Source organism: Ascaphus truei, chromosome 4, assembly GCF_040206685.1.
Source record: "Ascaphus truei isolate aAscTru1 chromosome 4, aAscTru1.hap1, whole genome shotgun sequence".
Taxonomy (NCBI): domain Eukaryota; kingdom Metazoa; phylum Chordata; class Amphibia; order Anura; family Ascaphidae; genus Ascaphus; species Ascaphus truei.
Window position 1 is genome coordinate 353,282,591 of NC_134486.1, and position 15,312 is coordinate 353,297,902.

The 15,312-nt window shown below is 40.6% G+C and overlaps 1 protein-coding gene across 11 annotated transcripts in view; it reads right to left on the minus strand.

Annotated features, from left to right (window-relative positions):
• MYT1L (myelin transcription factor 1 like) overlaps positions 1-15,312 on the minus strand; it is a 573,498-nt gene that overhangs the window by 287,823 nt on the left and 270,363 nt on the right. For 10 of the 11 annotated variants that reach the window (XM_075598278.1, XM_075598276.1, XM_075598277.1 and 7 more), the window contains one exon: positions 14,316-14,410. The exons of the other annotated variant lie outside the window; for it this stretch is intronic. Coding sequence is in view for 1 of the 10 variants with exons in the window: in XM_075598277.1 (XP_075454392.1) it covers positions 14,316-14,323 (8 nt within the window). In the remaining 9 variants the exon portion in view is untranslated. The remainder of the gene's footprint in view (positions 1-14,315; positions 14,411-15,312) is intronic. 11 annotated transcript variants of the gene reach the window in all.

Below are 15,312 nucleotides of genomic sequence, written 5' to 3' on the forward strand. Positions count from 1 at the left end.
CCACACATAACAACAAATCACACCTCACCTTCACCCTCATAATACACACACTACACTCAAAAACATGCAATTTACAACATGTCTATGACCAACAACACGCACTCACACACACAACATGCGTCATACACACACACATGCCATCACACACGCCACATACACACATGCTCTCACACACACCACACACCATCACACACAACACACACACAAATACACAAACACATGCACACACACACGCACTCAGAAACGCCACACGCCCTCAACCACGCAACACACGTACTCACACACACACACCAACCTCCTCTGCTGATACAACACACAAAACAACACTTCAACATAACCTTAACTACCACACACAACACAACCACCACTAAACAAACACACACACCCAACCCACTGTTCCAATTACCTACCCTTCACCATACACACTACACTGAATACAATGCACATTTACACATCTCACCACCCACTCCCATTGCACATCAACATCCCACCACACACAAACATATACAACAACACAACACCTCTGCTACTAACACACCTAGCACAATAAATCACCTCTTCCTTTCAATAACATATTTTACACAAAACATTACTATTTACACATCTGTCTAATTTATTGCACACAAACACTCAACTAACCAACACTGACACACACACTCACACACCACACACTCACTGTCACATCACACACTCACTCATCCACACACACACCCCACACAATCAACAATCACACACAATAATTACATACACAGTCACCCACCCACCCACCCACTCAGTCACCCACCCACTCAGTAACCCACCCACCCACTCACTTAGTCACTCAAAAACTCACTTAGTCACCCACCCACTCACTCACTCAGTCAAGTCACCCACCCAGTCAGTCACCCAGTCAGTCACCCACCCAGTCAGTCACCCACCCAGTCAGTCACCCACCCAGTCAGTCACCCACCCACCCACCCAGTCACCCATCCAGTCACCCACCCACCCACACACCCACCCAGTCACCCACCCACTCAGTCACCCACCCACTCAGTCACCCACCCACCCAGTCACCCACCCACTCAGTCACCCACCCACTCAGTCACCCACCCAGTCACTCAGTCACCCACCCAGTCACTCAGTCACCCACCCATTCAGTCACCCATTCAGTCAGTCACCCAGTCACCCACCCATTCAGTCAGTCACCCACTCACCCACCCACTCACTCACCCAGTCAGTCACCCAGTCAGTCACCCACTCACCCACCCAGTCAGTCACCCACTCACCCACCCAGTCAGTCACCCACTCACCCACCCAGTCAGTCACCCACTCACCCACCCAGTCAGTCACCCACTCACCCACCCAGTCAGTCACCCACTCACCCAGTCAGTCACCCACTCACCCACCCAGTCAGTCACCCACTCACCCACCCAGTCAGTCAGTCACACACTCACCCACCCAGTCAGTCTCCCACTCACCCACCCAGTCAGTCTCCCACCCAGTCAGTCTCCCACCCACTCTCCCACTCAGTCTCCCACTCACCCACCCATTCAGTTTCCCACTCACCCACCCATTCAGTTTCCCACTCACCCACCCATTCAGTTTCCCACTCACCCACCCATTCAGTTTCCCACTCACCCACCCATTCAGTTTCCCACTCATCCACCCATTCAGTTTCCCACTCACCCACCCATTCAGTCTCCCACTCACCCACCCATTCAGTCTCACACTCACCCACCCATTCAGTCTCACACTCACCCACCCATTCAGTCTCACACTCACCCACCCATTCAGTCTCACACTCACCCACCCATTCAGTCTCACACTCACCTACCCAGTCTCACCCAAAACCACCCACCCAGTCACTGACCCCACCCACCCACTCACCGACCCCACCCACCCACTCACCGACCCCACCTACCCACTCACTGACCCACCCAGTCACCGACCCCAGTCACTGACCCACCCAGTCACCGACCCTGAAAAAGTCACCCAGTCACCGACCCACCCACCGACCCAAACTCACCCACCCACCCACCAACCCAGAGTCACCCACCCACCCACCTACCCAAAGTCACCCACCGACCCAAAGTCACCCACCGACCCAAAGTCACCCACCCACCAACCCAAAGTCACCCACCCACCGACCCAAAGTCACCCACCCACCGACCCAAAGTCACACACCCACCGACCCAAAGTCACACACCCACCGACCCAAAGTCACCCACCTACCGACCCAAAGTCAAACCGACCCAAAGTCACCCACCCAGTCACCGACCCAAAGTCACCCACTCAGTCACCAACCCACCCACCCACTCAGTCAAGTGTCACCCACCCACCCACACAGTCACCCACACACTCAGTCAACTCAGTCACCCACCTAGCTGTCAAGGGGGGGGGGAAGCCTAACCCTGTCGTACGCCCCCCCCAAAATTACATCCCGGGCAACGCCGGGTCTCTCAGCTAGTTGTATATAAATATACTCAGTGAAAAAGCGTAAAATATTCTAAATTACGATAATTGGAAGTAGTGCAGCTCCGTTAAAACCAGATTTTCTTTTTCCAATCATCTTAACAAATACAGGGCGCAAGAAATCCAAAGTGTTCCAGGATAAATGTGTTGTAACAAAAGTTTAAAATATAGTGCTACTGTACAATGTTTAAAGTGACCAACCAATGCGAGAGTAAATGTGGATTATCTCACGTTGAGAGAGAAAATCAAGTGTTTGGTACAAGGTGTGTAGCCCTCCTAAGGCAAACAGTAGGCCTTCAGTGGATCTTCAGGGGTACAGGAAAGAAACTCCCAATTTTCCTACTGTTTGCCTAGGAAAGTTTCTGAGCTGATTTTTGTGTTAGGTGTAGGCGTGCTACCCAGTTCTTCTCACTGCAGTACAAGTTTGGATTTACAGATATATAGATTTTTGTGATCTTTGAAGACCTTTTTGTGAGCAACCTCAATCAGAGGGTGAGTTCCGGGTGGTAAAAACATAAATAGAAATTTGTTTGTGAGGGGCAATTTTGCATTTTATTGATGTCCAGCAAGATTGGAGTTAGCCTAAAAAAATATAATAATTATATAAGGCAGCAGAAGAACAAGCACTGCTCAGCACAGCAGGTAGAATATGGGACATTAACATATTCTGGACATTTACTTTTGAAAGGTTTTAGGCTACAGCTATAAAGACAGAACAGAGTAGCACATTGCATGGGATATTAATGGAAGGAAAGACATGGATGATAATTCATTAAAGCAAGCAGGATGGGGTACTTATTAATATTGTCTGCCTGTAAGATAGGCGGTTGGTGGCCGCTGTGTGAATTGATTTGTACAAGGAAGTAGGGTTTATATTTTTAAACTGTAGAAGTACTTGTGGGAAATATCTTATAATTTTTCTTATAATTAGGGGGCATTGGCTACATATTTTGTCTTGCTAGATAATATTTATATAAAGATATACATATATCTGTATATTTATATATCAACAGGGCACACACTGATGGTCAAAAATAAGTATATTGGGTGTGCATTGTCCGAAGGATAAGTATAAAGGTACAATAAAGTACAGGCATCCAAGATCCTGCGGTATCCTACTAAGGAGAGGACCACATATGATCACCCCATTCTACTTGTTGCCACAGTTTTGGAGATGCACTTGTTTATTGGGAAAATGTGAGTTCCAGTTCTAAAGAACTCATCATCACAGAGAAACACCCCCACTGTTGAAATCTTTATTACACTATGTTATATTTCTATTTTTTCACATATAGAACATTTTGATCTGCGCTCCCCTACATGCTAACAATAATTCATAAATAAATCACATGAATTACTACTTTAAGATCTCACATTGGGCCATATTTACTAAGTGGTGCTAAGCCATAAGACACCTTTTAGTGTTGGCAGACACCGTATTGCCCAGTTAAATAAATGTACTATAAGGTATCTTCGGGTGCTCAATGTAAATATGAGCCATTTCTTAAAGTCAAGAGAGTATGGCCCATATATATTAAGCGGTGCTTCCATAAGAAGCCATTTCCATGTCAAATGAATAGGCCATAAGAATTTGTCTAGCACCAAATGAAAATGAATGGAATAGCACTGCTTAGTAAAATAGCCCGGTATCTTAATTAAAAAATTTGCAACATTGGTAGAAAAAAAAATTCCGATTTACTCACTGATGAATGTACATATAATACAAAGATACAAAGTAGCAATCGTTTACATTATAGAGCAATTCCAATATTTAGCAATTGACTTCAACAAATATTAACAGAGCCTGCCAGTTGATGAAACAGTTCTTATAAGAACGGCAATACCCTGTCAGTATTTGAGGAGAATATCAATGTCATTCTTGCATGGCATGCTCAATTCCTTCCTGACAGCTAAGAGAACATGACTTAAATCCCATATTTGTTCATTTATTTTAAGGCAAAGCTAAAAAAAAACTAAAAATGTAGTAATTTCACATTGAGTGACTTGCTTCCCCTGAGTTTAAGGTCACACACTGACTCATTCAGGAAACCAGGGATAATTGCACTTGGAAAGTAGCACCAAAATGTCATCCTCTCTTAAGTAGAACACGGTTATCCTAGTGGAAACAAGCTCCTTTCCCCTCTTTGTTTTTAAACCAGAACCTATTTCTGAAAAAAAGGTGTTGTACATTTCACAATCACACGTGCACAAAAACTAGAAATAAAGAGAAAAAAATATAAGCCAAAGGAAAATGTGCAAAGAGAGCAGGGGGTACAAAGGATCAGTTTTAGAATTGGGTGAATCGGTACATACAGAGCAGGTAATAAGTCATAATAGAAAACATGGCAGACAGTAAACAAAAAGAGCATTATAAAGCAATACCCTTTAAAATGCATTAGCAGTTAAATTTATGTGTATGCAACCTTGTTATAATAACATTTAGAATTTCCAAAAATTGTATGAGACAAAGTTATTAGTTATTTTTATTTTATATAGATATATAGTTACATAGTTGCATAGTAGATGAGATTGAAAAAAGATGTGTCCATCAAGTTCAAGTGCTCTCCATCAAGTTCAACCTATGCTAAATTTAGACAGATACTTTATCCTATATCTGTACTTACAGTATATTGATCCAGAGGAAGGCAAACAAAAAACCCCAATGAAATATCATCCAATGATATCTCATAAGGGGAAAAATACATTAATTCCTGACTCCAATAATTGTCAATCTGATTACTCCCTTTATCAACATTCTACACATGTTTACTTATTTGGTAAATCCCTGTATACTTTTACTTTCTAAAAAGACGTCCAACCTTTTTTTGGAACAAATCTATTGTATCTGCTATCACAGTCTCCATGGCTAAGAAATTTCACATTTTAACTGCCCTTACTCTAAAGAGCCCTTTCCTTTGTTGCTGGTAAAATCTCCTTTCTTCCAACCTTAAGGGATGGCCCCATGTCCTTTATACTGCCCGTGGGATAAATAGTTCTTTTGAAAGCTCCTTCTACTGTCCCTGAATATATTTGTATATAGTTATCATATCCCTCTTAGATGCCTCTTCTCTAATGTAATAAATCTAATTTAGCTAGCCTCTCCTCATAAATGAGATTGTCCATCCCCTTTATTATTTGGTGGCTCATCTCTGCACTCTCTCTAGTTCTATAATGTATTTTCTAAGGAGTGGTATGGAACCATATTCAAGGTGTGGTCTTACTACTTTATAAAAGTACATAATTATGTTTACTTCCCTTCCATCCATTGCTCGTTTAATGCAAGATAAAATCTTGTTTGCATTTGCAGCTACAAGCATGCTTAATTCCTTCTCCATCAAGGATTCCCCTAATTTATCCCCATTTAATCTGTAAATTAAAAAAAACTGTTTTCTCTTTTGGTTTTGCCAGAACTCAATTGTTTTTGGTATTTGATATGCCAAACAAATGAATGGAAAAATGTTATGGAAAAATGTAAACTTGAACTTTTGTGCATAAATCTGCTAGTTTTCTGTTTTGAATTCCAAAGTTGGTACAGTCTATAAAAAGCCAAACCCTGAAAATGAGTTCAACATTACTGAAGCTACTATTATACAGGCATACCCCGCATTAACGTACGCAATGGGACCGGAGCATGTATGTAAAGTGAAAATGTACTTAAAGTGAAGCACTCCCTTTTTCCCACGTATCGATGCATGTACTGTACCTCAATCGTCATATATGTGCATAACTGATGTAAATAACACATTTGTAACAGACTCTATAGTCTCCCTGCTTGCGCACAGCTTCGGTACAGGTAGGGAGCCGGTATTGCTGTTCAGGACGTGCTGTCAGGCGCATGCGCGAGCTGCTGTTTGCCTATTGGCGACATGTACTTACTCGCGAGTGTACTTAAAGTGAGTGTACTTAAACCGGGGTATGCCTGTACAGTAGTATATTGAGCTTCAGTTAAGTCAATCAAAAGAAGCTCCTTGGGGAGCGCATACGTGACCCGTTCTAAGATGGATGTCTGAAGCGGAGATATTGGAGCAGTAGGACCAATTTAGGAATAAGCAGCAGAACAACTGAGCCAAGCGATGGCCAAAATGGTAGTAAACCTACCTTAATACCCAAGGATGGCTCTGGAGCAGCAAGAGGACAAGATATTTTTCCAGAAGAAATATCAGCCGTGAGGTATGCAGCCAAGTTTCCAAAAAGAAAGACATAGCAGATCTATATAGCAACTTAAAAATGTTGTGCCATCAGTAGCTGAAAAATGCTTTAAAATATATAACAACTGATGTAAACTTTCTAGGTGATCACACAAACATACTAGAACACAAAGTAGATGAGGTTCTTAATAACTAAACAGTAATGATAAAGTCTAAAATGGCTGACTGTAAGAGAGTGAAGGAGTTAACTCCCCTTATAAGGCAGGAAACTACACTCTGGTGTCAGGTTTCCTACCAGAGCTTCCTGAAGTGTGTGAAATTAACTGATTGAACAGGGTTTAAAAGGCAGGAAGTAACTGCTAGTCAGAGTCCCTGTTGGAGTCCCTGTTAGAGTTCCGGTTTCTGGTCTGCAGGAGAGAAGGGTCACAGAGGATTGCCTGTGACCCAGCTAGGATTCACACCAGCAACAACAGAGCTCCAGCCTGCAGAGATCCAGGCTTCTTGCTTACCAGAGAGATTTGCCTGGGAACAGTGGGGAACCCAATGCTCCACACCACAGAGAAGCCTGCACAGAAATAGGGTAAGGGACTTCCTGGGAGCAGCAGGACTGCAACACCTGCATTTGATATTTGCCTGGAGAAACCGAAGATGACTGACCAGCATACTAAGATAAGACTTTCATATACATTGTTCCCTGATAGTACTGTATGTTATGTGTTTTAGACTGGGAACAAGCCTATACAGCCAGTCAGATAGTACTGTTTATTTAGTCTCCAAAGTGGAGTAGCCTTTCTTTTTATGCTTTGTGTTTTGCCTTAAAGGGGACAGTGTGCCCAATGTGTTGTTGTTGTTTGTGGAGAAATAAACCACTCAACATTTTGGTTCACCCTAAAATGCATGTGTGGACTCTTAACTGACCTCACCTAGAGGCTGCTCAATCACACTGACCTATAGGACAAACAGGAAGATGTGGAAAATCTAGCAAGAAGGAACAACCTAAGATTTAGGAATGTACCAGAGTCAGTACTAGATCTAGACTCTGCCCTGACAGACTGGATTCAGATCCTGCTCCTCCTGCCTCCTATGCTGGTTCTATACAGAGCTCATAGAGTACTCTGGCCTATACCACAGGCAGGAGAGAAAGCAAGGGATGCGGTAATCTGGTAACACTATTTCAAAACAAAAGTAGCAGTCCTAACCCTAGCAAGACGGAATAACGGGATCCAATGAGGGGAAGATCAGATCGCAGTTTATAATGATCTAGCGTCATCAACCCTGATGCGATGGATGGCCTTGAAGCAGGTTACGCAGACCCTATGAGAAAATCGGGTTCGATTCATTTTGCCTCATAGCAGCTAAAAATGGAATGCAGGCATCCATGAGAGACCCTGCAGAATTAGCAGATTTCCTGGATCGACTGGGACTGAAGCAATCAAAGCCCACAGCTCTTAGAAGATGCAGACCCCTAACCATCAAACCGATATGAAGAGGAGCTTGAGGGAGATTGTCTCCACGCAGAAGATCTGCAAGCGAGAACCAGCAACCTGAGACTTTTCCCAAAACCAACTAATTGAATAGGCCAATTGGAGCACCCGTAAAATATTTGGCCATCTAAAGGATGCAGCAGGACTATCAATTAACCAGCTTAAGCTGTCTGTCTCAAGTGTTATAATATTGAGTTTGAGAGTACTAATTCCAGCTGAATGATGAAGATTGTCTATATGTATGTAAATCAGTTATATTACATAGTCTAAATGCATTTCTTGTTGGTTATATATTAATAGGTTGTAACTAACAATAGAAAGCTGCGGGTAAATCAAAGGTAGAAAAGATAAGAGGGAAACAAGGAAGGAGTTTTTTTTTTTTTAAAGGAAAAAAATATATATATGTATATATATATATATATATATATATATATATATAAATACATATATAATGGGACCACTGTTCAAGCCCTCAGGCGGATTCTACAAAATTAGCATGTATAAGAAGTACGTGCCAGGATGACATCACCATGCTCTTCCAAATTATTTCACTTTATGGGTAGTGAAAAAGTTAACCAAGGATGTGTTAGATTCCTGGATTATTCCCCCGCCCCTCCCCCACCATATAGTTTATATCCCACTAAAGCTTACTTATTATTATTATTATTTTTGAAAATGTTTAAACCTGGTTGCAACTACCACAATAATACAGCCCAGAGAGCAGGCTTCAGACAGGGAAACTCACAAGGGACCACCTAGATTACAGGAGAAGTTCGCCAAAAGATAGCTAAGTAAATATGACATTAGGAATAATATCACACAACACCAACAGTTTGAATAATGGCACCAAGAGAAAGTTAGCAATGTCAAATTATAAAAGTTTAAGGGGTGATATCTTATTTCTACAGGAGATGCACTTTAACGCAAAATCTACTCCAACATTCTCTGATAAATAATATCCCTAAGTACTACAGCATCTGCAGAAGTAAAAAATAAAGTGGAGTAGCTATATCAATAGGGAAAAGTTGCCCATTGAAAGTAGAAAAGGTTAAGGCTGTGCGTATAGTGCCCACGACGGGCGATGGCGCCGCCGCCCAAAAAACAAATACATTGCCGCCGCGTGAGCTTATAGTAAGCACGACAGCGGCAATGTGACAGAGCGTCGCGGACTTTGGAATCCGGGAATATTTGATTTTTCAAGGGCTGTCGCCTCAGGTGACAGCCCCTGAACAAATCAAATGCCCAGAAGCCCGCGCCGCCGCAAAGCGAAATATAACTTACGCTAGCAGCGACGCATGACGTCACCCGTCCCGTCGTGTCACCGGTCGTGGGCACTATACGAGCGGTCTCAGAAAGGTTGCACATAGGTAGTGTGCAATTATCCTTCACACTATGGGAGGCTCAAAAGGCTGTGATCAGAGGTAAACTCATAAGTATCGCTGTATACAGAAATAAAGAGATAAAATTGTAAAGCTATAGGAGCTGCACAAACAAAATTATTTAGATTCAATTGGAAAGGAATTGTCAGATCTGAGAGCAGAATTTAATATATGCCTGTCCAATAAAGTGGAACAGTCCATGACGGGGACAAGGCAATTTTTTTTGGAAAAAGCTAAAATGACAGACTCGATGTTCGCAGCTAGACTGCGCAATAACTGAGCTCAATCAAGAATTGCAAGCAATAGAAAGGGAAATGGGGACTGCACATCTACCCACAGTTGATAGCGAATTAATTTACAGTACAGAGTTCTACAGAGCATTATATAATGAAAAGAAGGTGGTCAAAGGAAGGGACCTTAAGGCTAAATAGAGAAGCTATCTAGAAAAAGCAGAGCTCCCTAGACTATCCCCACGGGAAATAACATCTCTATCTCTATCAATATCACAAGAAGAAATATCTGAAACGATAAAAGGTCTGAAAAATTTCAAGTTGCCGGCCCAGGCGGCATATTCAACCTTAATTATAAAAAACTCTCCCATATTTGAGTCCCACATTTTCTAACTCTTTTTAACAAAATATTAGAGGGAGAGAAATTCACCCAGTCCATGCTAGAATCAAAGATAATATTGATTTGGAAGAAAGGTAAAGATCCGATACATTGTAAAAGTTACAGACCAATCTCAATCATTAATAGTGACCTAAAAATCTTCTAAAAAATTCTGGCTACTAGACTGAATTTATATCTCGTCAGACTAACAGATGCAGACCAGGTGGGGTTTGTACCAGGGCATCAGGCGGCGGATAACACTAAGAGCGTGATAGATCCGATTCATATATCAAAATAATACCATGTACCATCAATGCTCCTAGCATTGGATGCAGAGAAGGTTTCTAATAATATTCATTAGGGTTATATGTTTGAGGCACTTAAAGGCGTTTGGTATTAGAGGCAAGTTTTTCGCTGCTAAATCCGCCCTGTTCCAAAATCTTACACCTAAGGTCTGTTAACTCAACATTTATTTCTTTATTTATTTATAAAATGTTTTACCAGGAAGTAATACATTGAGAGTTCCCTCTCGATTTCAAGTACGTCCTGGGCACAGAGTTATGATGACAAATACATGGTTACAAAAACCTAGTTACATTAAGTGAACAGGGTTATACATTATATACAAGTCATTGCGTGCATAGTTAAAGATAATATATATTAAAATGTGAGACAGCTTTACTTTTGAAAGAACTTAGACTGGTGGCGGATGTGAGAGTCTCCAGTAGATTGTTCCAGTTGTGGGGTGCATGGTAAGAGAAGAAGGAGCGTCCGGATACTTTGTTGAACCTTGAACATTCCAACTGATATAATTTTGATCAAGATTGGCACACAACAGGGATGCCCCCTATTACCCCTTCTGTTTGCCCTAGCGATAGAACTATTAGCGGCTCATGTCAGACCGAACAAGGACATAAGAGGGATACAGGTGAAGCAGAAGGTGTACAAATTGTTGCTGTTCGCTGATGACATTCTTCTGATGCTGTCTAGCCCACTGACATCCCTGTCAAATTTATTCAGCAATCTGTAAGTGTTCCAAACATTATCAAAATGTAAAATGAATAATGATAAGTCAAAGGCTCTGAATATAAATATCCCACACAACAGGTAAAACTCTTAACCATTAACTTTTATTTCAAGTGGAAACCCCAATCCATAAAGTAACTCAGCATCTTTTTAACCAACTCACACGCGACCATACAGTATATGAGGTCACTATCATGCAATTATAAAAAATTTAAAAAAAAAGATCTGGTGGAATAGTACAGATACCATATATCTAGGATAGGTAAAGTTAATTCTGTGAAAATGAATTTGCTTCCAAGATTCCTCTATATGTCCCATACCCTCCCAATACCAGTCAAGATAAGAGATATCTAAGAATTACAACAACATATTACTAAATTTGCCTGGAACAACAAAGAATGAGAATTAAAAGATCTATACATTACAAACCCACGTTAAGTGGAGGCCTAGTCTTACCGCAATTAATCCAGTACTATAGAGCAGCACATACTGTATAAGCCAACTGATTCATTGGCATTCTAAAAAATATATAAAAAAAATGAGTGGTAATAGAATCAGCAATTTTATCAAGTTCAAATATAGATACAGTATGTTGTAATGATTCCCCAGGCTCTTAGTACACATGGAGTCCATCTCCCACTCTCTAAGAATGTGAGACTCATTGAAATATAAATATGAACTGACTAATGTTTATTCCCAGATGCTACCTTTGTTTGAGAACAAGGATTTCGCCCCAGGCCTGGAGCCTACGGCCTTCAAAGAATGGAATAAGGGGTGAGTAACCTTCATCTCCCCATACATCCTTAATTCTTGTATCAAAAGCTTTGATACATTGGCAAGAGAACTAGAGCTACATCACTAACTTTTTTTTTTAGATACCTCCAGATAAGAGATTTTACACAAACCAAATCCCCTTATGCAAGTTTCACAACATGTCATGTGTCTCAATGAGGGGACTCAGAAAAGTCAGATCTTAATAATAATAATAATAATCCCAATAATGATTGATGTCAGGCATAGAGAACCAATAAAACCCAAATTCATGCAGAGATGGGAAGAAGACATATGAGAGGAATTAGATCAAGAATGCTGGGATGATACATTTGAGTGGATAGCAAAAAGCTCCATATGTGTAATGATTAAGGATAATGAGTTTAAAATGCTCCATCAATATTATTTTACCCCCTAAGGCTATCTACCCGTACCTTCTTTAAGAACAGCTACCTGCTATGCGTTAGCAGGTGTGACCAGCAGGGTTCCATCCTACATGTATGGTAGAGATGTCCAAAGGTCACAAGACTATGGGAAGATACCCATAATATTATACAAAAGGGCACTGCAGATTACCTTCCCCCTAAACCCCGGGACAGAACTACTGTGTAAACCAGTGAAACAACTTGGAAAATATGAAAACAGACATGTGGCCCATATATATTCTGCCTCTACATGAGAAATAGCAAAAGCATAGAAACCTGAGCAAGAGTCAACCCTTGAACAGGTGAAGGTCAGATTATGGACTATATGTCTGATGGAAAAATTGACAGGGTTACAGAATGATACAGTCTAGAAATTCCTGAAAATCTGGGAACCAGGAGAAATTAAATTGGGCATCTGAATTTTCCCAGAGCAATACTACAAATTTAGATAGGTAAAAAATAAGGGGAACCTAGCTGGCTGCCACATGACAGTATCGCTACATCTCAACAGGCCAGACATGCAACCATAACAAAATGTGGAACTAAGACTGTAATACACCAAATAGCATAACGAGGATTTCTTATTTTCTTATTCGCAACTTATTTTCAGTTCAGTGATTAACCATTTAAATATATCTGTATCCTTACATTTTGTAACCATGTCTAATCCTAATATATATGTAAATATACTTAAATTATTTTCTCATATCCACTCACCATTTGTATCCCATTTTAAGTTCTGTACCAACCCCCTCCCCATCAAATCAAGTAATTGTTGAAAATACAATAAGAACAAGTTTAAAAAAAGAAGCTCCTTTTACTGGTAGCTAATAATATCAACTCACTTATTCTTGTGGTTGTGGTATTTCCTAATCATCTACTGTATGTGAAGCTAGTATTTAAATGTATTCATTAAAAAGGGCACAGGGCAGAAACAATTTTCAAAGAGTAATCTACATTCTCAGTAATTTATTTAAAAATCATCCCACTGACTGACTTTTCCCCACATGTACCAAACTTGTTGTTCCATTTTCTTACATATAGCACAGCTTTTTAGGCAAGAAAGTTAACGTCACATTAGACCTGGCAGACTTTTTGACGCAGATTGAAAGGTGAAAAAGTGAAATGCAGAGGTGCACAATTTGATACATCTCAATATAATGGGTATGATATTTAACTGCTCTGTAACTCCTCCTTCAAACACTCCACAAAAATAAAACTGATCTAAAAACTGGAGCAAAGCCCTTGATACAGTACATTGACACCAAGAGGTACAACACAAAAATGACACAGGTTGCTCCAATTTCTTTCCAAAATTGCCATGGCACATACAGACCTTTAATGTTTTAAGTTAAGATTGAGATATATGATTTTCAGCTCTGATGTTACAGTATGTGTTTCTGACTGGAATAACAAGACACAAAATAAAAGGAAATCCATGTCTGAGTGTAGAAACATTTGATGCTATGCACCTGTTCTGACAAAGAAGCTATACGTGTGCAATGCACTTCCAATACATTGAATGCAGCCAAACATAAGCTAACAATTATGTGTAGCGCCTGATCAATGTAAAAGCAGGAGCCACGGGCACATGGATTTGGAGAAGATCACATCCCCCAATTGTTCAACCCTTGCACAATAGTCTAGATGTCCTTCCATGCGGTCAATGCAATTTCATATGTAACTCGAAAACGTGGCAAAAAAGAAAGACAAATTTTAGAAGCATCACATCTGTGTCAGGGATTCAGAATTCTCCAAATATACTGTATGATCTCTGCCATAATCTGTGAGCACTATAGTATATGCCTCAATGCTGGATCGATTCCTTAGCCTGTCCCTGAAGAAGACTAAATTCCACAAAGGCTAAAGTAAACATAATTTGTGGGTTCAGAAGAGGAGAGAAAAAAGATAGAGACATGACCACAGAAAAAAAAAAATGAGATTAAAACCAGGTGTTGTTTCTGAGGCTTTGCGTTCCAACAGCTGCATACAGCAAAGTGTTTCGATACATTTGGTGGGTACCTGAGCATTTGAAGTTTCTGCTGCTGCTGCTTGCCTGCTGGATTGAGCTGAATGGAGAAAGTAACAGTGCTGTGCCCGCAGAGACAATCTTGCACCTACAAGAAATTGAGAAAAGCTCATGGTGACCCTGACTTAAATTCCAATCCAGTTTTACATCGTCATACTTAACGGAACAAAAACTTCAAAATATTCATAGTATTTTTGTAATTCTGTGACAAACCTCTTTATATCAGCAATAGAGAAAACAACTTATATTTGTGGAATCATACAATGTGAGTATGTTTTACTGTGAGTACAATTAACATGGGGGCTCAGTTAAATTCCTAGGGAGACAGAAACACTTATTTGTAGGTATGTGATTGGGTACTGGGAGGGTATCGCATATTTCTACCTCATGATCAAAATAGACTGCTGAATAGAGACTGTGACACCAAGTGCCAGTCGAGCCTCACTGAAAACCTGAAGACATGTTTAAGAGTTATATTTCTATATTTGTAATTATGCCAGGTACTAAAAATATACTTTGACTCCACAGAGAAGTCTATCAACATTACATACATATATTGCATACAGGAATGGGATAATGTGCATTCTGACTTATTTATTGATCGGTTAATTTACTTAGTGCTATTTTGATGCTATCACTTTTGTTTCAGCTTTTACATCTCTCATACTGTAGGATGGGTATAGACTAAATGCAGTCTGGAATGCACCAGTGCTACAGTAAAGATCCAGCCCTAGGTGAACAGAAGGATCACATGACACGTTTCCTTCTTCTAAAGATGTTATAGTCTCTTTCAAGGTTGTATCCTCCCTAGCTCAGTACAGACTGGGAATCATCTCAAGTGACTTCTCATAAGAGATCTTTTTGATGCTGGTGATGAAGTCTTCTATCTTGAAAAGTGGACAAACTGCAAATTACAGGTACTGTATGCTACAGAAGAGCTAGAGTGATACATAAATAGGAGACACTTCTACTATGGTACATAAATAATAA